We start from the raw sequence: 25,772 nt of genomic DNA, 5'->3' as shown, positions 1-25,772 counted from the left end.
TTGAAAGCGCCTGGGAAAATTTTTATAGGTTGAATTGGTTGGGGAATTTTTCGGGAGGAAAATTGAGCAAACTAAAGTGCAATATAAATTTAACATTATAACCTATTGAGTATTTGCTTTTGATGAAAAAAACGAAAACCGGTTTTTGGAACAACCGGGTTTTTGACCGGTTATAACCGCCAGGTTAAGCCGTAAGTAAAAAAAACGGTATAACCGAAAACCGGTTTTATGTTCAACAACCGCCATCCCTAGACTTTAGGATTTAAAAGGCTGGTACTTTTACATTATTATTGTATTATCGGTTTATAACGTTCTCCGTCTTCCGATACCCGTTCGCCACTCCTCTCCGTCCGCACATTGATCTACTTTCAGAACTCTTTCATCCATGACTTTGTTTATTCCTGCCTGTCAACTTTTCCTCTTTCTACCTCTTCTTCTTCTACCTTGCGGTTTCTAGTTTTGCACTTGTTTTGTGATTCTGTCTTCATGCATTCTTTGTACGTGACCAAACCATCGTAGTTGTATTTCGTTGATTTCGTCATTTATTGTATGTGTAACCTTCATTATTTCTCGTATCCGTTAATTGGTGACATGTTCTCTTCTTGATCTTCCTGCAGCTCTTCTTTAGAAGTCCATTTCGGTGACATCTAACATTCGTTTTGATTTTTCCTTCATATGCCAGCTCTATGTTATATGCTGCATACTTCTCAGCTCTATGTTATAATGCTTTTCACTACGGCGTTATAGATCTTTTTCTTGTTTTGGTTGTTTATCTGCTTGTCCCAGAGTACTTAGTTTAGGAGCCTAATTGCTTTCCTGGCCTGAGTATTTCGTTCTTTAATGGCTCCGTCCAGTGTTCCATCATTCGTGATTTTTATACCCAGTTATTTATATTCGTAACATTTACTGATTGTTTCTCCTCTTTCTATAGTCGAGGTAGTGAAGCATTTTGGCTCGCAATTTTTTCGTCCAACATGGATTTACATGAAATTTTCACAGAAGGTAGGGAATAGTACAAGAATCATTTTCTATATCATGCCGCTGTACGCTAAAAACTTGGGGTGGTTGCCACCCTATCTCGGGGACGGGAATTTTTTATTGCATTTTAACCATGTAAATCGATGTAAAAAGTAATTCTAAGAAAAAAATGTTTTTTAAATTTTCTTCGTAAAACTAATATTTTTCGAGTTATTCGCGCTTGAAAGTAACAGTTTTTCGACGAAAAAATCGCCTTTTTTAGAGGGTTTTTTGAGAATACCTCGAAAAATATGCATTTAATCAAAAAAAAAACTGTAGATATCAAAAATGTATCTTTTAGTAACACAAATTAAATTAAACTTAAATAATCTTTTTTCAAGTATACTGTTAGACCTTTCAAAAAATAATAATATGAAGCTCCTCTAGTATGAAAATTAAGCGACTTATGATCAAAACAGTCGGTACCTGCTATTCTCTATGAAAAAATCAGTGAAAACAACCCCCTAACTACCCTACTAATTAAAAATTAGTCTTCACCTTTCTGTCATTCCCTTTATATTCGTATTATCAATACACCCAAGAAGTTTGACCTATTTAAAAGGCCTAATTTTAGAAAAATTGGAGTTACGAATACTGGAGATACGAAAAAAATTATGGACTACTAAATTGTAGCTTATTATTTAATAAGTAAAATTCCCTTCTGCATAGATTTTCATTACAGTGAACAGTTAGCGAGATACTATAGCTATTTAAAACCTCTATTTTCGAGCAAACACCCCCTTATTGTTTTAAACCCACCCCAATTAAAACTAAGGGCTCTTACAGAATTTAGTTTTCACAGTCTTATAACTCTTTAAAAATCCTACAAAATTATTTTTGAAAAAACTTTTTATCGCCAAAAATGAAGGAGCTATGTTTAGAAAACCAATATTTTTTTGAAAAATTGGAATAGTCCACTTATGGATCATTTTCAATGTATGTATAATACCACAGAACCGGTTCGTATACTAGAAGATGACTAAAAAACTATTTGCATTTGTATTTGTACATATTTGTAAATTCGTATTTTTGTGCAAATAAATATTTTTGTAATTCTTTAATTCTACTTTTTTTTTCTGTATAGATCTATTAAATTATCTACTTATAAAAATTGTGATGTTATTAAGGGTGGTTTTTAAGGGTTGAAATATTATGATATTTTATCCTAAAGTATAAAACAATAATTATTTAACCAATCATAACCAAATTTTACCCATATTAAAATTTACAATGTTTTTATATCATTTTTGTTAATAAGGGGTAGGTTACACCCCTAAAATAATCAACGCCCTTAAGCATGATATAGAATATGAAGTACAGGGTGAGATGATCCTAATCCCAAATTTTTATGTAAATCGATGCAAGCCGAAATGATTCTTTTAGGATAAGTAAATTTTTTATATATAGCTCCAAGAAGGGTGGTTTTAAGGGTTGAAATATTACGATAGTATATCTTAAAGCATAAAACAATCATTATGTACCTAATAAAAACCAAATGTTGACAATATTAAAGTTTAAAATGTTGTTTTATAATTTTTTACAATTAGGGGTAGTTTTCACTTTTCACGTTTCTATGTTAATATTTGTATTCACCATTGCCTCCCACAACTTTACCAAAGGTACACTGTCGTATGCCTTTTTCAGATCAATATAATATACGAAATAAATCTCTTGGTTAATCGCTGTTTTCTTTTCCATGACTTGTGCGATTGCAAAAAGGTGATCAATTGTAAATCTTCCGGCTCTAAATCCTGCTTGTTCTTCTGCTTCCATTTCCTTGTATTCGTCTTCTATTCGGTTTTTTAAGATCCTTCCGTATATTTTGCTGATTGTTGGTGTAACGGAAATACCCCTGTAGTTATCACATTGTTTTCGATGTGTATTTTTACATAAATGTTAAAAAAAAATTTACCTTGGTTAATTACGGTCAAAGTTAGCCACTTTTTTTTATTTAATTCACAGCTAGTTTGTTCATAACAATTAAGAAACCTAACTATCGCTATTTTGAAGTTCAAGGTATGTATATAGTTTATGTGTAAAAGTTTGAGTAAACTTGAATATAGTGGTTAATATATCTTTAAAAACAACGTGGCTAACTTTGCTCGTAATTAACCTAGGCGAAAGGTTTTTTTTTGAAAATTCGTGTAAAAATATCAGCTTTTCAAATCCCAACGCAGATTTAGTCAATATGTTAATATGGTTATTCAAATTGTTTATAAGCCAAAAATGATTCTACTTTCGTAAAATGTTTTCAGAAGGGTAAAAATGACTTCTTATTGATTTTTTAAATAAGTTGAAAATATAAGTATTCCTCTTTCCTGTGGTTTTCACAGAATTGCTGTATCATTATTATTTTATGAACAACAACATTGCAAAAAAAGCTCTTTGTGATAAACAAATCGAATGAAATTTAAACTAATTGACAAATCGTCTGGAAATTTTTTGTGCATTATGTGGACTATTTGACTCAACATTTCATGCAATATCAAAGTCTTAAGTTCATTTCTGCAAAAGTTATAGCAATTTTTTATTTTCGAAATTTAGTTTTATTTTGCAATTTCCCAAGTGACAAATAATCGGATCAAAATTTAAAAACTTCCATTTTAAACCTTTGCTTATCTACTAAGAGATGAATAATCTAAATAAGATATTTAATTACCTTATTTTTACCTGTAGCGATTTAAACGAAAAACTGTCATATTTGACCCTTATTTGTTAATAACTAAAATTCTCGTCCGAACTCTGACGGGCATTGTTGTATTTATAACTAACTAAGAGAAGAAAGAAAGAAACTTAAAGAAGAAATGTTACAAAAAGAAGCAACCGAAGAAGGAAAAGCAGTAGAAAGGAAATACAAAGAAAATATATAGCGGTTAAAAAGCGACCCAGAAAAGACAAGAGATACTATGTAAATCATATGGTAAAAATGTCAGAAAAAGCTGCGCAAGAAAACGACCTGAAAATACAGTACAATATCATCCGAAATTTGACAGGGCAAAAACACTAAACATTAATAAACAAATCAAAGATAAACAAGGAAATATAATTACATCAGAGCATAAAATAATACAAAGCTGAAAAGAACACTGCGAGGAAATATACTCCAAACATCAGATATAAACGAAGATAATGTAATACAGGAAATAAACATTAGAACAGTTGAAATTACGAAAGAAGAAATACAAAACACACTGAATCACCTAAAAAATGGCAAAGCCGCTGAAAGCTACAACCTACCGATAGATTTAATAAAGGCGAAATGGAACGAGGGTGTAACCATTAAGATACCAAAAAAGGGCGATTTAAATAAATGCTAGAATTGGCGAGCAATAACACTGCTAAGTGCCACATTCAAAATAATGTCAAATATCATATTGAATAGACTGAAGCCAGAACTAGACAACAAACTAAGACTAAGAAACAACCAAGAAGGTTTTCGCGCAAAACGCTCCATTATCGACCACATTTGTACTCTATCTGTACCTCTGTATCTTGTACCTGTACCGCTGTATCTCTTGTACTCTACAATTATCTTGGAACAAGCTAGTGAATGGCAAAAAAATATAAACATGTTTACTTTGACTTTGAGTTTGAAAAGATCTTCGATAGTATAAACAGAGAACAAATGTGGAAGATTCTAAAACCATATGGACTACCGATAAAATACATCAACTTAATCAGACTACTTTACAAGAAATATAGAGCCAGACTAGAACATGCGGGAAAAATGGTAGTATGTAGATATAGCTATACAAAGCGGAGTTAAACAAGGAAGTGTGCTATCCCCGACATTCTTTCTAATAATAACGGACTGGATCATGCAGAAAGTAAGCAATAATAAAACAGGTATTAGATGGAAATTGCATAACTAGTTGGAGGATTTGTAGTTCGCAGATGACATTTGTCCCCTAACCGAACATAGCAGCCATAAGCAAAAATAGATCGACACGCTTGCAAAATACTCCAAGGTAATGGGCCTGAAGATAAAGACAAAAAAACAAAACTTAAAAAACAGTAACCAATAAACTAAAATTAAAATAAAAGGAAGACAAATACGGGAGGTAGATAACTTTACATATCTGGGATCAATTATGGAAAAAAAGGCGCTAGTAGATCAGATGTAGAAAAAAGGATAGTAAAGGCACAATATGCACTCATTGTATAATCATATAATGCATTAAGGAAAATCTGGAACACACGCGATATATCAGAATTAACCAAAATCAAAATCTTTAACAGCTGTTTTAAGACTATATTGTTGTATGGCGCAGAATCTTAGAGAGAGGAAGAGACAACTAGCAAAAAATTACAAACCTTTATAAATAAATAGTTGAGGAAAATCCTAAAAATATACTGGCCAGAAAATAAAAAACATAGATCTACGGAGAAGAACAAAACAAGAGAAAATAACAGTCACGATTAAAAGAAGGAAATGAAAATGGATTGATTATACATACTCTGAGGAAGGATCGAAATAATATAACCAAACAAGCACTCGAATACCAACCAGACGAAAGAAGAAGAAGAGGAAGACCTGATAATAGCTGGAGAAGAACTGTAACAAGAGATCATGAAAGAATTGGCGTTGAGATGGAGAGAAGTCAAACAGAGAGCGAGAAACAGAGAGCAATGGAAAATACTTGTATAGCAAATTTCGAAAGAATAAAACAGAAAAGGATGCGCTGAGGAGAGAGAGAGAGAGAGAGAGAAACAATACCGATTATTTATCAAAATAAAAAAATAAAATTTAATAATAAACCTAACCTATCGAAAGGCTCATCAAACAGTTACCTATTAACTTTAAAAAATAAACATTTGTCAAGGGTATATAGTGGTATTGTTAAGTATATTACATTATAACTTATTCCATCGAATCTTCCGAGATCCATAATCTTCTTCCATCGAAATAAAATAGAAAATTTAAAAGTTTAGAAAATACATTATCCATAACTACACCCAAGAAATAAGTTTTTCTAACCTGACTTAAGAGTATAAAAACGAAAACAAACAATTTACAGCAAATCGTATATCCGAGCAAAACCACCTAGTTGGCAAAAGTTATAAATAGAATTTATCTGGGTTCTTCAACTAAATTCTCACATAAACACGACCAAGGTTAAATATTTTACTTCATACCATAAGTACATTGTTGCCAGTATAACGGATGCCAAAGCGAGCGCTAACTGTATGAAATAATTCTTGTTAATATACACGCTGTATATTGATCGGAAGTCACGAAGAGTCAAAACTATACAGAAGCCACGAGGGACGCAAATGCAATATATATATATATATATATATATATATATATATATATATATATATATATATATATATATATATATATTTTTTTTTGTTGTTAGATCGAACCGGGTGGCCATGGGGCCCGTGCTGCAGCCTGAGTAGGCTTATTGCACACCGTTCGGTCTCGGGTTAAACCTCATTGGGTTTTTGTCCCCAATGGGTTCGGGATTACTTAACTTGAAGTTAAGTCGTCTGTTACCTATAAGAGGTCCATTCTCCCAGCTAGCAGGACAAGACCCTTTATTAGGTTCTTTACCTGACTTCTGACACTTAGGTTCGAGTTTTCGACATCGTATTGCAGTCGCCATCGGGTTTAGGCTGAACAGTCAAATATGACATGTGAGGCAGTTTCATCTGCCTCCCCACATTTCCTGCAAACAGGGTCTCCGTGAAAGATCTCCATGTTGTGCAGGTGTTTTCTTAGGGTGCAGTGTCCGGTTAGTAAGCCAGTTACCGCCCTAAGCTTTTTCCTTCCGAGTCGTAGGGCCTCATGGGTTAGCGAGGGGTTTGGCCGCCCCATCATTAACTTGTTGTGCCGCTGTCCCGAAATATCGTTCCAGTGTCGGGTGTGCTGCGCAAGGATCCATTTAGCAACGGCTCCTTTGACAGCCGATTTGGTCACCCCTAGGCCAGGCTCAGGCCCAGTAAGGGGGACAGCCGAGCCCTCTCTCGCAAGTGAGTCGGCTCTTTCGTTTCCTTCAACCCCCGTATGTCCCGGCACCCACCCGAGTTCCACTCGGTTTCGGTAGGCCAGGGTTTACAGGTGTTGTCGGCATTCCAGCACAAGCTTAGAGTTAATTCTCCAGCTGGCAATGGCCTTAAGTGCTGCCTGACTGTCCGAGAGAATACGTATTGTCCTATTCTCAAGGCCCATTCGAATATTCTCTACGACGCAAGTCGTGATAGCAGCCACCTCCGCCTGGAATATAGTGGTGTACTGCCCAAGAGGCATAGACATGCACACCTCGGGTTCCACACCATACACTCCAGCTCCAGAGCGCCCGCCCATCACTGAACCGTCCATGAACCATGTTAGCTCACTCTGCGGTCTTTTATCCCCCTCCACCGGGGGTTTTAACCCCAGCTTGAAGGGAGGATCAAATTTGTGAGTGACCGGACTCCAGTCACTCACCATATCCAGGATGGGGTCACGAATGTGCCCCACAATCCTGGTGTGCCCGTATGACCTTTGCCTCCAGACACCATTTAACTGCAGCCTGTAGGCCCCTAGCCTCGCCTCGGCCATCACCAGAAGATGCAGGCCCGTGCAGTCCCATGAGTACCTCCATGGCTGCCGTCGGGGTACTTTTCATTACCCCGGTAACACAAAGTAGTGCTAGCCTCTGAACATTCCCAAGTTCTTTGGCTGCACAACTTTGGTTCATTTTTGTCCACCACACAGCACTAGCATATGTGAGGGAGGGCCTCACTATAGCAGTATAAATCCACTTAGTGATTCCCGGGCTTAAGCCCCAAGTTTTTCCAATTGACCTACGAGCAATCATGAGGGTTCTCTTGCCCTTGGCAACGGTCGCTGCTAGTTGCGCATTCCAGGTTAGCTTGGTATCAAGCATAAGGCCCAGGTAGCGCACCTATGTAGCCAGATTGAGTTGCACACCAATGAGTTTGGGGGGCGTGAGGCCCTCCAATTTCCTCCTGTGTGTGAACGGTATAATAACTGTTTTTGAGGGGTTAACACTTAAGCTGACCCTCTCGCACCAGCTTTCTACCACTTTTATAGCCCGGAGCGTTAGCTCCGAAACTACGTGTGGAATCTTCCCCCGGATTAAAATACAGATATCATCTGCATCACCCTGGGTGTAGAATCCCAAGTTATTCAGTTCTACCAGAAGTTTGTCTACCACTAGGTTCCATAGCAGCGGGGATATTACTCCCCCCCTGCGCTGTTCCCCTTGTGGCAGTGACCCTCGTGGTTTCCCCAAATAGTGAAGCCTGTGCCTGTCGGCAATGCAGTGTGGAGCTAATCCATCTGCGACAGGTTTCATCTATGTCGTGCCTCTCCGCCGCCTTAAGCATGGCATCATACGTGGTGTTGTTAAACGCTCCCTCGATATCGAGGAAGGTACCAAGCGCCACTTCTTTGTGTTCAATCGTCTCCTCTATTCTAGACACCAAATGGTGCAAGGCTGAGTCGCACGATCTGCCCACCCGGTAAGCATGTTGATTGCAGTGCAGTGGCCTTTCTTTGAGAAAGGTTTGCCGCACATGCATCCCCATCAATTTCTCTAGTGCTTTTAAAATAAAGGACGAGAGAGCAACAGGTCTATATCCCTTGGGGTCTAGAGGATTCTTGCCCGGCTTAGGTATAAATACCACCCTGGCCAGTTTCCAGTCACACGGGACATACCCAAATGCCACGCTTGCCCGGAAAATCCTGCACATGAGCGGTCCAATAATGTCCCACCCCTGTTGCAGTAATACAGGATATATCCCGTCTGGTCCGGGGGATTTATAGGGTAAAAATGAGTGTATGGCCCATTCCACCCTAGCATATGTGACAGCCTTTTTTGCCGTTTCCCAGCTAGTTCCAGAGGTTCTGTTTTCCAGTCCCTCTTGACCCAGCCGAGCATCCGGCTCATTGGTTACCACCGAGTCAGGGAGATGTGTCTGGAGCATAGGCTCCAGTGTCTCCTTGCCATCTGCTGTAAAGCCACCCCCGGGGGCCTTGAGGGTCCCCAGTGGGTTAGCCGGCTGTTTGGAGAGTATCCGTTGGAGTTTAGCAGCAGCGGGAGCCGTGGCGATCTCCTCACATTGCTTTCTCCAATCTTTTCTCTTAGCCTTTCTCACAGCTTTGTTAAACTCGGTCAGAGACCGGGCATATCCGGCCAAGTCATCTGTTCTTTTCGCCTCTTTAAAGAGGCGCCGAGTCTTTTTCCGCAATTTGCCCAGTTCACGAGTCCACCACCTGTTCTTGGTAGCGGAGCGGCTGGTCAGCGGACAGTTCATCTGATAGGAGGTTAAGATGGCCTCCTGCAGAGCCTTCGAGACGTGTTCCAGCATTGGGGGGCTCTTAATCTCAGTGGCCAGTTGCCCGACCCTAAGACGAAGCTTCTCCCATAGCTGTCCCAGTCTGTTTTACGCGGATCACGGTAAGTGGTAACCTCCCTCTCCGAGCCCAAAAACTCCGTTACCACGTATCTATGGTCCGAGAAACTTGGTTCCTCAGACACATGCCACCGTGCCACGTTATTGGTTACTAGGGGAAATGCCAAAGTAATATCAATTACCTTCCTCCTCCTACTGGTAACAAAGGTAGGTTCTTTGCCCTGATTTAGAATAACTAGCCCAGATGAGCCAATAAATTCCAACAGGTGCTCCCCTCTTTTGTTCGTATCAGTGCTCCCCACACCTCGTTATAAGAGTTAGAGTCAGCTTCTATCAGCATTTGCAGGTGCTTCCGCCCACAGTGGCTGATTAATTTATCCAACTCCGCAGATGGAGGTGGATCGGGTGAATCATATGGTAGGTAAACAGAGGCCAGTACTAGCTCCCTTGTTCCACCCAACAAGTGATGTTTTACCATTATTGTAGCTATGTCTTGCGAACATAGCTCATTTAATGTAAGTGCTTTGAGATCGGTGAGATCGGAACGCACAACAATGCACGCCCGGATTCTCTCTGCACTATGGTCTGCGATGATTGTTCCCCGGCAGTTAGCTAGGCCCGCAACCCGGCCACAGACAAGCCATGGTTCCTGGATTAGGGCCACGTCAACCGCACTAGTACTGAACCACCGACAGAACGCAGCGGAGGCTGCCCTACTATGCTGTAGGTTGATTTGCACCACCCTCAGCATTTGCAGGTTTTGCCCGCCCCCCCTTCCTTAAGCACGACGAAGGTGACTTTGTGTAGTCCGAAGCTGACACGCAGCCCCGTCTTACGCAGCATCACCAAGTCGGCTTCTGGTATTTCGCAGAATAAGAGGATGCTCTTGGCCTCCCTCTTTTCTCCAAACAATCTCCACGACTCGGTTTTGAGGCCTGGGTTAAGGTGGCCCAGAATCCTAAAAATCGACTTGTGGTCTTCTACATCCATGTAGACCGTGGGGATCAGAACCGAGACTCGGGGGGCGGTTAAGGACTTCCTTCACGCTGCCAGCGCGAAGTTGTCCAATCCCCTCGAGTTCAAGGCTCCTCACCGTGTCCACAAGCCACTTGGATGCCTTTTCAGAGCAGCAGGTGACGAGGACAGCCCCATCCCTCTGACTTGCTCCGTCAAATTGGCGATCAGGATCCGGGTCCGCCGCAAAGACCGCCCGGTTAATCGCTTTGAGGACCGTTGCCCCTTGCTCCTCGGTCAGCAGTTGCTCAGGGAAGCCCCCTAAGACAACCGCCATCCTTAGAGTGGAAACCGCCTTGCTATAGCTCGGCCCGGTCCCATCTGCAGGAGGCCCAGTGACGGCATCTCCCGCCGCCCCCTTCTTCTTCTTCCCGCGGGGTGGTTTGCTTTCCGCCGAAGGCGGGTTGCTGCCAGATTCCCGTGGTCTCTTAGTGGCCGGTGTTCTCTTTGAGGCGGGTGTAGCCTTGGCTTTCCCATCCTCCTGAGCCTTACCGTCCACAGATTTACCTGCCCCTCCACTGCTGCCCCAAGCAGGTATAGGCATGGCCTTGCCCGCACTGGTTGAGGTGACGGCAGGGGGTTTGGTTTTACCAGCCCGCTTTTTTCGAGGTTTTATGGGTAGCCCCATCTCCCTCGCCTTTTCACGGGCTATTCTGCGCTTTTCAGCACCAGACATGTGCTTCCTCTTGAGGTTTAGGGCCTCAAGTGAGGGCAACACCGTGTCAGTTCCATTGCCGGGGGCGTGGCTTTTACCTTCCCCCAGTTCTGAATACGGCTTTTTTCCTTCCTGGCTCTTCAGGGGGGTGTGACTTTCGCCTACCCCTCCATCCGAACCAGTCGGGTTTGGGTTCATCTGGTTTGTTTTCTCCATACGAATTCCCACGAGTAGCTAGGGAACAAAGGTCCGCTACGCCAGAGCCCTGCATGACGCAGTAAGGGGTTCATACAATGGGGTGCCCCCTGGTGCCCCAAGGTCTCGTTCGCGACGCCATTCCCCGGCGCCATTCAGCCATCGGCACGATGCTACACCTTGGCTTGGGGACTGATTGCGATACCCAATTTCTCGAGCACCGGGCGATGGGGTCGTCACATCCCTACGCCTGGAGCTATATATAAAAAATTTACTTATCCTAAAAGAATAATTTATGTACATAAAAATTTGGGATTAGGATCATCTCACCCTGTACTTCATATTCTATATAATGCTTAAGGGCGTTGATTATTTTTAGGGGTGTAAACAACCCCTTATTTTCAAAAATTATATAAAAATATTGTATACTTTAATATGGGTAAAATTTGGTTTTGATTGGTTAAATAATGATTGTTTTATACTTTAGGATATAATATCATAATAGTTCAACCCTTAAAAACCACCCTTAATAACATTACAGTTTTTATAAGTAGATATTTTAATAGGTCTATACAGAAAAAAAAGAAGAATTAAGAATTACAAAAACATTTATTTATACAAAAATACGAATTTACAAATATGTACAAATACAAATAGTTTTTTAGTCATCTTCCAGTATACGAACCGGTTCTGTGGTATTATACGTACATTGAAAATTATCCATAAGCGGACTATCCGAATTTTTCGAAAAAAAAATTCGTTTTATAAACATAGCTCCTTCATTTTTGGCGGTGAAAAGATTTTTCAAAAACAACTTTGTAGGATTTTTGAAGAGTTATAAGACTGTGTAAACTAAATTCCGTAAGATCCTTCAGTTTTTAATTAGGGTGGGTTTAAAGGGCTCGAATAAGGGGGTGTTTGCTCGTAAATAGAGGTTTTAAACAGCTATATCTCGCTAACTGTTCACTGTAATGAAAATATATGCACAAGGGAATTTTACTTATTAAAGAAGCTACAATTTGGTAATCTATCATTTTTTTCGCATCTCCAGTATTTTCGGAGATATTTTGAAGTAAAAGGTGAAAAATGGGAAATTCGAAAAAATTTATTTGTCTTTAAACTCCAATTTTTCTAAAATTAGGCCTTTTAAATAGGTCAAACTTCTTAAATGTATTGATAATACAAATATAAAAGGAATTACAAAAAGGTGAAGACCAATTTTTAATCAGGAGGGTAATTAGGGGGTTGTTTTCACTGATTTTTTCATAGAGAAAAGCAGGTACCGACCTTTTTTTGATCATAAGTCGCTTACTTTTCAGACTAGAAACTTTTTATTATTTTTTTTGAAAGGCCTAACTCTATACTTGAAAAAATATTATTTAAGTTTTTCTCGAAAAATGCAAAGTTTTTCCGTTATTTTACTTTGAATATTTCAAATTATGAATTTGACGAAAACAGCTAACTTTTAACATGCCGTATCTCGGTTTGTATTAGTCTTAGCAATATTACAGGAAAATAATTTGGTTTGTGCTACTAAAAGATACAATTTTGATATTTACAGTTTTTTTGATTAAATGCATATTTTTCGAGGTATTCTCAAAAAACCTTCTAAAAAGTCGATTTTTTCATCGAAAAACTGTTACTTTCAAGTGGGAATACCTCGATAAATATTAGTTTTACGAAGAAAATGTAAAAAACATTTTTTACTTATAATCACGATTTACATAGTTAAAATGTAATAAAAAATTTCCGCCCCCGAGATGGGTGGCAACCACCCCCAAGGTTTTAGCGTACAGCGGCCTGATATAGAAAATGATCCTTGGATTATTCCCTACCTCCTGTGAAAATTTCAAGTAAATCCATGCTGGACGAAAAAAATTGCCAGCCAAAATGCTTCATTTCCTCGACTATTAGAAACCAATAATCAAATTTGTGAACATCACTGATGTGGCCAGGTTCACTGTCTGAGTTTAAAATGATACGTATCAAACAGGTCTGAATGGTTTTGTGCGTTTTAACCTATGTACTAGGTTTTTGGTTATGTAGCAGTTTTAGCATGGATACGGTAACAGCGATGATCATCAAACTAACAAATGGGGAAGTGTTTTAAGAAGTTCAAAAAATAAAAAAAGTTAAAGGAGTTGGACCAGACGATATTCTTGCAAAAGTCTGGATAGCATTTTAGAGAGATGAATATGTTGGCTAACAGGTTTATTTAATCGAATTATAGCCCAGTAAATGAACGGGAAATTCGGCGATACCGTGTAATTTTCAGGGGCAACTCCGAATTGCATGATAATTTGGATTTAGGTTCTACTTACAAAGTTGAAACTTCAATTTAAATTGTGCCGTTGGTTGCTTTTACTTGGGGTGACAGTCACCCCTTTTTGGGGGTGAAAAAACATACGTTCCAGATAAGACTGGAAATGGATAAATTGACTGATTTTAAGCAACTTTTGTTCTATAGCGTTTTTTTACGTAAGTCAATACTTGTCGAGTTATTTGCCATTGAAAATGTTGATTTTTCGACAAAAAAACTACGTTTTCAGACGGTTTTTCGCAAATAACTCAAAAAATAAATATTTTATCGAAAAAAATATCCTTAGTAAAACTGTAGCCTATAAAAAACCCAAAAAATGGTGTATCAGTTAACTCTATCAATTAAATAAAAACAAAGTTGTAGCTCATGAAAAATACGTTCTTATTCGTCTATTCCAAATCGAATATTTCAAGGTGAAATCACCGAAAAATGAAGCACTTTTCGTGAAAAACTCATTTAAACTTTTTTAAAGTGTTTGTTTTTAAAGATAAAATTTAAACTTTTTTAAAGAGCTTTGTATTAATTGTTAACAAAAGTTTTAGCATTAAAAATAAGCGAGTTACGCTCAAAATAAAGTGGGCCCTCTTTTTTTTTGTAAAAAATCATGAAAATCTCCCCGTGTTTAGCTCCCCAAATGAAATTAATCGCTACCGCTTTACAAACAATTTACTTACCTATCTATTTTTTATACGATCTGTCAGTCTCACCGGTTTAAAGTGTTTATTTTTGAAAGGGTTATAATTGAGAAAGCTTGAACGGGTCACTAATAACGAGTGTATGCAAATTTTGAAGAGCCATATCTTAACCAATTTTTGTCTTACGGAGAAACAAAACGAAATTATGTAGCATATTTATAATAGCAAAACCTACATTTTTTTACTCTTTAAGGTTTTTCTTATCACTAATACTTTCTAAGTTATTTCGAAAAAATTAAATTTTTCAAAAATTTTTAGAAATTTTTTTTTACTATAAAATTAAATGTTGTCAAAAATAAGCACTTCAAACCAATCAAACTTACAGATCATATAAACAATACACATCCAGTTAAAATAGATGGTAAAGCCAAACGGTTAATTTCATTTAGGGTGCTAAATAGAGGGAGGTTTTCACGATTTTTTTTACCAAAAAAAAGGGCCAAGTTTTTTCAGTGTAACTCGTTTATTTTTGATGCTGTAAACTTTTGTAAAAAACAAATAATAAGCTTTTTTTCGATACTTTAAAAATGTTAATAAGGTTTTCCCGAGAAACGCTTCTTTCTTCGATGATTTCGCGTTGAATTATTCGATTTGGAATTATACGAATAAGGACGTATTTTTCATGAGCTACAACTTTGCATTTACTCAATTTGTAGACTTAACTGGTTCACCATTTTTTTCGTTTTTTTATAGGCTACACTTTTGCTAAAAATATTTTTTTCGATAAAATATTTACTTTTTCAGATATTTGGGAAAAACGGTCTGAAAACGTAGTTTTTTTGTCGAAAAATCAACATTTTAAATCGCGAATAACTCAAAAAGTATTGACTTACTTAAAAAAAATTTATAGAACAAAAGATGCTTAAAATAAGTCAATTTATCCATTTCCGGCCTTATTTTAAACACGCGTTTTTCACCCTCCGAGAAGGGGTAAATGTCACCCGCCAAGTTAAAGCAACCAACTGCACAAATTCAACTTTGAAGTGGAGGGTAAGTAGAACCTAAATCCAAATTTTCATGCAATTCGGAGTTGCCCCTTGAAATTACACTCCAAAACGGTCATTTATTGGGCTATTATGGAAGTGGGACAAAGGCCAGGAGAATGGAGATGTAGTGTATTGCTGTTGTTCTGAAGCTATTTCCTTGTGGCATTTTTATAATTAAGTATTTTCTATGGGAAATAAGCCACAATTTTACTAAAAAAATGAATGTATTAACGTTTCGAAGCCCAAATCGGGTTTCGTTGTCAAAATACAAAATAATATTAAAATAAACAAAAATGTTGTTGCTAAGTAAAAAAATTCTTCTAATAATTTATTTAATCTGACTCATTTATATTGGCAATTCAGACGTATATTATACATTTTAAAGTAGAAATTATGCTAAATGAAACCAATTGTGTCGCAAATTCCTCGGTAGAATGCAGTAGTTACCCATACTGAAAGAGGAAGTCAATAGAAAGAAAATACCACGATTAGTAAGTAAATAACATCTCGAGTTAGTACAAATTTTATATTTTAGTATTACTTATTATATATCTATGTATTATTAATATTATTTATAATTTAAACATATTAAAGTCAGAATTTGGTATTAGTTTTTTGAAAGTAAATTAAATGTAAGACCAAATACTTACGATGTCGGGATAGTATCACGGGGTTGTTTCCTGGTTTTCCCTCGTGATTTACTATGGAATCTCTAACGCGAGAATTTTACTGTCATCGTTGCATTTGGTTGTCTTTTTAAAGACTGATCACATGCTATGATTTTTTTGCAACGGATATTCTTGAGTAGGGATTGATTTCATGTAATCGAATGAACTATCTTTTAGTAAAGTCGTCCCAGAAACCCATCTCATAAATATTGGCGACATCATTTTAAAGTCTTCTACTTTAAAATGTATAATATACGTCTGAATTGCCAATATAAATGAGTCAAATTAAATAAATTATTAGAAGAATTTTTTTACTTAGCAACAACATTTTTGTTTATTTTAATAGTATTTTGTATTTTGACAACGAAACCCGATTTGGGCTTCGAAACGTTAATACATTCATTTTTTAGTAAAATTGTGGCTTATTTCCCATAGAAAATGCTTAAGTATATTGGTACCTGTTTAATCTTTTCATTGCTGACTAAATTTTCCCAACGCGACCTGGGTGCTAACTCGATTTTTCGCTGCAGAAAAAGAAAAGGAAACATGTTTTAGTCGAAGTCAAATAAATAATGACATCTAAATGAATGTTGTGCATATCTATATATGACGCCTGAAGACGTCATAAACACCTGACAGTAGTAACGGTATGACGTCTTCAGGCATCATCAGCATTCAAAGAGTTTAAAAACAAAAAGAGTAAACAAGGGAGATAAAATAATGTATAAACTCCAATCACCCTATAAAAATTTGGCTGAGATTGCTTGTTAGACGGGTACGTGAAGACATCAAAATATCCGATAATCAGTTTAGTTTTGTGCAAGACAGATCTACAACAGATTCAAGTTTTATTATAATAGAGTTGATTAAAAAATATAGGAAGAAGGCGGCAAAAGCTCATATGGTATTCTTGAGAAAGCATAAGATAGAGTTCCTTCACCGCTTCTGTGTTGACTCAATAATAAAGGAGTCCCTGGTGAATATCTAAATATTGTGAGAGATATGCATTAGAAAATAACAACTAGTGTTAGGACAGATGTGGGAAATATTGTTAAATTTCATGCGAAAGTAGGATTGCACCAAGGCTCGGTCGCTCGGTGCTTAATCCTTATTTTTTTATTATCATTAGTGCTGGAGTAGATAGCATCGAAACTACATAGTAACATACCCTGGTCCTTAATGTATGCGGATGATATTCGCGGTGTGCAAGTACTTGGAAGGGATACAAGAAACGAGCGTGCGCGAATTGCGGAGAAATATTGCAACTTTTTTAAATAATTCATATTGTCAATTGAAACTGTCAAATTGACGTACATTTCATACCTACTGTCGTTGAAGAAGAAAAATTGTATATTGCTCCACAATATTGATATGATATACAATTATTATATAAAGGTAAATTTAATTAATTGTGTTTTGCTTGCAGTACTGCATTTTAATAACTAATTTTATTTACTGCATACAATTGTTTACGTTTTAATAACATAACCTGAATCTTATTTTTTCTTCTTATTATTTTCTTGGACTGTGGCCTTGACAATTATCCAGTAACCGGGCTAATATAATTGGCCAATATAATTAAAAGTGCGAATAAAGTTGCAGAGCGTAGAAACCAGGTGTCGCTTTGCCGAACTTGCACGGTCCCAATAGTGTCGACATAAAAAAATATTGCTACACGTAAATGAGCAGCTTCTCTGTCCATTTATGTAGAAATAATATTTAATTTTATGTACTTTTCATTATATCTCCATTCTAGGTTTAAGCGATGGATTGGACCGTTGTCAAAAATCTCTAAACGAATATCTGGATTCTAAAAGAAGAAGGTTCCCTAGATTCTATTTCATTTCCACGGAAGAACTGTTATCTATATTGGGTGGCAGTGATCATACATGTGTACAAGATCACATGATAAAGATGTTTGATAACATAAAATCTCTAAGGTTTGATTATAAATATTTATTAGATATAGTATAACCAAAATTTTAGTTTAGCATCAAATATTTTAGTTTTTTATATAAATTCCTAAATTTTCGCTTCTAAAAAAAGTCTTTTAGAAACAAATTGATTGGAATTAAACCACAATAATAATAAACATTTTATGTGACATTTTGAAAGCTCATCCTGAAAACTCTCAGAATGTAGGTAATTTTGAAATCTCATAAAGAAATAATATGGATGTTATCTTGGTAAGGGGTTGTTCAGCCACTAATAATTTAACCATCACTACTTTATTGGTTATCAAATTCATTTATTCAATACAATTGATAGTATTTAGTTGATGACGGTACCCATTTTATTCTACCCAAGGTGTCGATATATTTTTCGACGTGCCTTAGCAAGACGAGAACAAAAATATTACTTCGGTCAATTTACACATCCCATGTTATAAAAATTATCAGCCAGTTGAAAATTGCAGGATTGTTCAAAATACCATAATTAATGAAATCTAAAAAGTCCTCATGAATCGGACCCGAGGAAAAAAAATTTACGCGTGGTCATCAAAAAGGGTTTTTAGCGATTTTCAGCGAAACGGTAAGTTTTGTCGTAAAAGTAGTTCTAACAAAAAAATGTAGATTAGTTGTAATCGTCATAATATGCACACGTTTCGTCAGCACCTTTGAGATAGGGTACTTAGCGCGTTTTTTAACGTGGTTTCCCCAATAGGCCTATTACACAGATCTGTTATGGTTCTGTTTAATTTGAAGCTATTGAATAATTGATATTGACAAGGCTCGAAAATGATAAAAGTGATAAAAACCAGTTTATATAAAAAAGGGAAATTTATCCAACTGGTTCATAATTTTCTAATACTTCTGCTTCCTCTTTTCCTCGTTATTCTTCTTCACCTTCTTGTTCTTCTTCTTTTTGTTCTTCTTCTTGTTCATACTTCGTGCAAGTAAATTGCCCCAATAATGACACATCGTATGGCTCCTTGATAGAATCAATTGAATACTTAATTGTTGGTGATTCAACATTGGAGTACGACCGGTTTTGACAATTGGTACATGCTACCGAACGAAACAGTTTAACTTTTTTGCCACCACATTTAGCGGTACCTCCCTTTTATACAAAAAAATGTTTATCCCTGTAGTTGCAAAACATTGTGTTCAGGAGTTTTTTTGGCGCGGGTGGGAGTAAAATTGAATTGGTTCTAATGAACTGTCGACTAATTTCCATCCCTAGTCTTTTAGATCTAGCTGATAGCCAAGCCACACTTGAACTTGGTAATATACCCGAAACATATGTTGATGGGCAGCCGCTGAGGTTGGAGAAAGACAAGATAACTGCACTTGTTTTCTATTTCGACTATGTATTTTTAATGAAACATGCATATGGAAACTTATCTAAGCAAAGTACGTAGTTTTTTTTAGGCGCTCCATACACAGAGAGAAGAAATATAATTCCGTTGGTAATAACCTCTTTTGGAGTTGAATTAGTTTGTTTAAAAACTTCAGCACGTTCAAGTAAATCTTGTTTCTCAAACATTTTAAAAACAGTCGTTTTACCCCTCCTGAAAAATGCAGATTATCACAGCAAGTTATTGCGTGTAAAAATAGTATATGATTTTGACACTTTGCAAAAGTACAAAGAAGTTTTTACAAAAAAGAAAACAACACGAAATAGGTTAAAAAATATAGGTTTAACATGTATTTTCACTTCGGACTAGTACTCAAGACTAATTAATAGCTCGAGGGTGTGATCTATCTAAAGGATTTTGCCACCCAGGAAGAAGATTACGATGCAATTTGCATAATTAGAGCTCCATTTTCCCGGCCCCTTTTGATTTCCCGGAAATCGGGAGTCGGTAATTTGGATTTCCCGAGAATTTCCGGGAATCGGGAAATTTAAAAATAAAAAGAATAAATTGTTTTTGTTTTCATTTTTCAATGCAATTAGCATAAAAACGTTTAAATTTGATTACATATTAAAAATGTTCAGAAAAATTCAACAATTTAAAAGAAAATTCAAAATTTTAATAGAAATTTTAAAAGTAGAAAACTTATAAATTTTTGTTTAATCTGAATTTTCTTTAATTTTATTATTGAAATATGTTAAAAAAAACCATAAATTGTTGAGTGTTTAATCTTTCAGGCTGGCTCTTTTTTTGCTGAAGTTGAAAACGCATTTTCTGTTGTTGATGTAAGTCTGATGTTTTTTATGTAGTGCGGGTCATTTTTTTTTAGAAGTCCGGTCAGCTGATTTGCTCCAATATGATAGCGTATTAAATCTTCTATGTACTAATTCTTCATAAACATAATTTTAGTTCAAAATAAATATTTTTGTTATCATTCTGGATGCTTCCAAATGAATCAGATCGTCGCATAGACAAAATAAATGCTTATTCCGCCTGATATGATACATTCTGATTTAAAGCCATAATTGTAAGGTTTAAAAAAATAGTTGAAAAATAAATATTTTCAGTGGGATAATTTAAAATGATTATTAAGCAGACAGACATAATAATTGTATCAGAATCATTAATTTATTCATTGTGAGTTAGTAATATCTCCGCTCATAATTTAAAATCAAATATTTAAAAAATCCCCAGAAATCTGTAAGAATTCTCGGGAATCGGGATTTCCATTTTTTACCGATTTCCCGGGAAATTTGTCCCGGCAATTTCCCGGGAATGCAGCTCTATGCATAATAGGAAATAAACTAAATTTTCATAAAGTTTATTGTATGTTGTAATGTTTACTAGTACGCAGCACTAAACATTTTGCCTACAAAGTTGGCTTTCATTTTGAAGTTCAAACCCTTTTGAGAAAAGAATAGGTATGGTGATTAGCCGACGTACCGATACAACGTGTTTATTCCGACAAAATCCATCTTTACAAATTGAGTAATACGCATAACAGGCGAGCGGCAGGCAACCCCAAAATGACTGTACTGACCACGGAGAGGTGAATGGCCAATTATAGACATACTGTATGTTCTTGACAGTGCTGAAAACGAAAATAACATTTATTTTGAATTTCATTTGGGGGAACATTGTCAAAATCACAATTTTACCCTAAAAATAAAAAAAAAATAATAAAATCATGTTTTTTGCTTTTACCTCGCTACAACTCTGTTCCATTTTAATATTTTTTTCTTAAATTTTTACAGTAACATTTCTGAAGACAACGGTTCCTGTTTCAAGCTTTAATTCTTATTCTGGTAAAGGTTATGAATTTTTCAAAGGAAAAGGTGTGGATTTGTGCATTGCAAAGTTTAATCGCAAAAGTTGAGTGACGAAATTTAAAATTTACCCTTTTAATCACGTTTATGTTAAAACAGAGAGTACAAAGAAGTTTTCTGTAAAATTTTAAATCAAAATGTTTTATAGAAAAAATAGTGCAACTTTTATTATCGACATTAGAAATCGCCAATATAACGGTTATTTTTCGAGATACTGACCATGGGTGGTGAATGGCTAACTTTGGTCTTAGATTATGTTTTTGACGGTACTGAAAACGAAAATGAAATTTATTTTAAATTGTAGGTGGGGGAATATGGTCAAAATCTCAATTTTATCTTAAAAATAAAAAAAGTGAAATCACGTTTTTTTACATTTAACTCGCTACAACTCTGGTCCATTTCAATATTTTTTTCTAAGGTTTGTACACTATATGTTGCTCACTTCTTTGAAGACAATGGTATCTGTCTTAAGCTTTTAGCCTTATCCTAGTAAAAGTTATGGAAAAGTTTGAAACTTATCTTATTGATCACATTTATTTTAAAACATAGAGTACGAAGAAGTTTTCTGAAAAGTTTTAGTTTTAAATGTTTTATAGAACAAAAATGGCGCAACTTTTAATATAGACGTTATACATCCCTAAAATAACGCTAATTTTTCGAGATACTGACCATGGGCGGTGAATGGCTAATTTTGGTTTTATTTTATGTTTTCGATAGTGCTGACAATGAAAAAGAGGTTTAGTTTAAATTTTACGTGAGGGAACATTGTCAAAATCGCAATTTTAACATAAAAATTAAAAAAAAAATGAAGTCACGAATTTTTACGTTTAACTCGCTACCACTCTGTTCTATTTTAATATTTTTTTCTGAAATTTCTGCAGCATATATTTCTCACCTTTGTGAAGACTGTGAAAGCAACTGCTGTCTTTCAGTATTTTCGTCATAAAAGTTATGAATTTTTAAAAATCAAAGGTGCAGATTCGTGAATTGCAAAGTTAAATCGCACAAACTTAGTGACAAAATTTTAAATTTATCTATTTGATTACGTTTATGTTAAACCATAGAGTTCAAAGAAGTTTTATGGGGAGTTTTAGATCTAAATGTGTTATAGAAAAAATATGGTGCAACTTTTAATTTTAAGAAAATCGTGGTTTAATTTTTTGTTTATTTTTAGGGCATAATTGCGATTTTGATCATGTTCTCCTACCTAAAATTCAAAATAAACTTGATTTTCGTTTTAAGCCCCATTGAAAATATAAAGAAAGACCAAAATTAGCCATTCACCACCAATGATCAGTATCTCGAAAAATTAGCGTTATTTTGGCGATTTATAAAGTCGATGTTAAAAGTTGCACCATTTGTTTTCCATAAAATATTTTGATCCAAAACTTTCCAGAAAACTTCTTTGTACTCATGTTTTAAAAAAAATTCAACTTAAAATCTATATTTCAAATATTGTCCGGCAAATTTTACGATTAAACTTTGCAATTCAGGAATCTGCACCTTGTACTTTAAAATATTCATAACTTTTATCATAATAAGACTAAAAGCTTAAAGCATTTTTTAGGACCTTTTACATAAAAAAGAATTATCTCAATATCTGTCATAGTTTTTGCATCATTTTGTTTAAACTTTTACATTGGAATTTAGCTATACAGCTAAATAGTTTCATAAAGACCTGTCTTTATTTCTGTTTAATATATTTTAGGTTTTCTACTGATAGCAACGATAGAATAATAGCAATTGCTATGATATCATCTGAAGGTGAAGTTCTTGACTTTCGAAATCCAGTTTCTATTGAGGGAAAAGTGGAAGAATGGATGAATGCTATTTTAAAAGAAATGCGTATGTCCGTCAGATTTATTACTAAAAGTGCCATATTTTACTACGGAAAAATCAGAAGACCCAGAACGAAATGGATGTTTGAATATCAGGGAATGATAACTCTTGCTGGTAGTCAAGTATGTGATCTATCAGTTTTTACTGCTTTCATAGACCATTTTAGCATTAAGAATTTATTATTTAGCACCAGAACTACCGGAATAATTCGATTTTTTAATACAGCACGTAGAGACTTACAACTTTCTGTATTGTGTTCAGGATGATATCAGAAAAAAAGGCTACTAGGGTGATTTATTAGTAGGGTAAAGCTCAATAGGTCCGCTATAGTAATAGATAGCAATAAAAGTTATTAACAAAAATTTTAGCGCCACCTTTGAACTTCACATTACAAAATTAGTTAGAATATTACAGGGTGTTCGATAACACAGTGGCAGACCAGATAACCAATTTTGTATGAAAATCGTAACAAGTTCAACTCCCTGTATAAATAAAAATAAGCACAACAGCAATGGTTTAATAATACCATATTTTTTTATTTATTGTCAAAATTTTTAAGAATTATTGATATTGCTAATTTTCTTCATATCAAATACAGGGTGAGTCAAAACGCAAGTACATTATTTTCTCAGTAATGTTAAATGGAACACGCTGTATTTTATATCATTATTGAAAAGTAACATTAACGTACTTTAATTTTTATATAACATTCCCTATGCCCAAATTTATTAGTTTTCGAGATATTTTCATTTTTCGGAGCAAATTATTTTAGGTGTTTAAATTTATCTAAATTTTAAGTACCTAAGCCATGACTGAATTGACAATTGAAGATTACCGATTAACAATTCGGTAGTCAATGTAACACTGTAGCAAATAAAGAAATAAAAATAATTTATTAGTAATACATTTTACAAACAAAAACCCAACCACTACATGCAACATTTTTGAAACAATTAAAAACTATCCTTTTATGTAAATGCAACAAATAAACAAAGAAAATTAGTAATAAATTTTACAAAAAAACAAACAAACACAAAATACAATATTTTGTGAAGACAATTAAACACTACTTTTGTTTGTAAATTTAACAATATAACAAATAAAGAGCGAAACATAATTTATCAGTAATACAGTTTGCAAAAAAACATGTTTGAAAAAATTAGAAGCTGCTTTTAATAAAATATTTTTAATATTTAATTACATAAGGTGTTCAAAATTATCTCCTAACACATTTATGTACGCCTAAAAATGATCATTGAATGAGCTACTTACTCTACGGAGCATTTGTAAATTAACACATCGAAATAAACTTTGTATTCTATTTTTCATCTCATCCCTTGTTGTTGGAGGTATTTAATAAACTTCATTATTAACATAACCAAAAAAAAAATCAGTCCAGTTTATTAAATTCTGGTGATTTGGGTGGCCACGCTACTGGTCCATTGGAAAATGAAAATATCTCGAAAACTAATAAATTTAGACATAGGGAATGTTATCTAAAAATTAAAATACGGTAATGGTACTTTTCAATAGTAATATAAAATACAGGGTGTTCCATTTAAAATTACTGAGAAAATAATGTACTAGCGTTTTGACTCACCCTGTATTTGATATAAAGAAAATTAGCAACATCGACCATTCTTGAAAATTCTGACAATACGTTAAAAATATGGCATTAATAAATCATTGTTGTTTTGCTTATTTTTATTTATACAGTGAGTTGAACTTGTTACGATTTTCATATAAAATTGTTTATAACTTTGTAAATACCCTGTATAACATAACAAACCTTTATATTTTTGTGATGGAGAAGTTAACAGGATTTCGAATTTAAAATAAAATATAGGGTGTTCCATTAAAAAAAAAACAAAAGTTTGGTCTGCCACTGTGTTATCGAACACCCTGTAACATTCTAACTAATTTTGTAATGTGAAGCTCAAAAGTGGATAAAATTTTTGTTGCTAACTTTTATTGCTATCTATTACTATAGCGGAGCTATTGAGCTTTACCCTACTAATCAATCACCCTGTAGAAAAATGAGTTTAAATACATAATTACATTTCAAAGTGCATACAATGCATCCAAAAGCGCATAATTAAACATGTCAAAATAAGCATATTAAATGCCAGATTTTGTTATTCGGGGGTTTTTGGGGTCGCTGAACGCGACTACGCCATCAGAACCAACCTCCGGAGCACTTGGAACCCAAGGTCACTGCTAAGGCACCTGGAGGTTCGACGATTATCGGTACTAAATTGATACAAACAGATTACTTAAAGATTTTTAGAGCCGCTGAACACGAATACGCCGTCAGAAACAGACTCCGACCCCCGAAGCACCTGATGCCTAGTGTCAGTGGCGTAATAAAATCCATCGGGGGCCCCCGCACTTGGAAATGGGGCCCCCTTTAAAAAATTAATAAATGCGACATGTGTAACAAAAACTTATATGTGTTATATTGCCCTGTTAAGCATAAGAGTCGTATCTGCACTTTTTGGTAATTTTGAAATTTTCTGGTATTTCACATCATATTAAAGTTTTACATCTATTTGTTAGATCAAAATGTCGTAAAACATTCATTACTGGCCAATTAAACCATATTATTTGTTTGTCGTATGTGAAATTATGCTCACTTTGTTAAGCAAAATTGTCCAAACTGCATATTTTTAGGTATATATGTCGTATTTGCAGTTTAAATACGACAAATAAACCTAACACAGCGTACATGCGACATATTTACTTAACAATGAAGTAGATACGTCAAATTGATTTAACACCGGCTTTGGCGGGCAATCTAGTATTTTGACGCTTGACATAACCTAAAAAATCTAT

The 25,772-nt window shown here is 35.3% G+C and overlaps 1 protein-coding gene across 1 annotated transcript in view; it reads left to right on the top strand.

The window, feature by feature from the left end:
* Nucleotides 1-25,772, top strand: part of LOC114336768 (dynein axonemal heavy chain 10) — an 863,661-nt gene that overhangs the window by 365,130 nt on the left and 472,759 nt on the right. Inside the window, exons 28-29 of the mRNA XM_050648469.1 lie at nt 17,677-17,860; nt 22,810-23,062. Of these exons, the coding sequence (XP_050504426.1) occupies nt 17,677-17,860; nt 22,810-23,062 (437 nt within the window). The remainder of the gene's footprint in view (nt 1-17,676; nt 17,861-22,809; nt 23,063-25,772) is intronic.

Source organism: Diabrotica virgifera, chromosome 4 (assembly GCF_917563875.1).
Source record: "Diabrotica virgifera virgifera chromosome 4, PGI_DIABVI_V3a".
NCBI classification, from domain to species: Eukaryota; Metazoa; Arthropoda; class Insecta; order Coleoptera; family Chrysomelidae; genus Diabrotica; species Diabrotica virgifera.
This window is presented reverse-complemented; position numbering and strand designations above follow the sequence as displayed.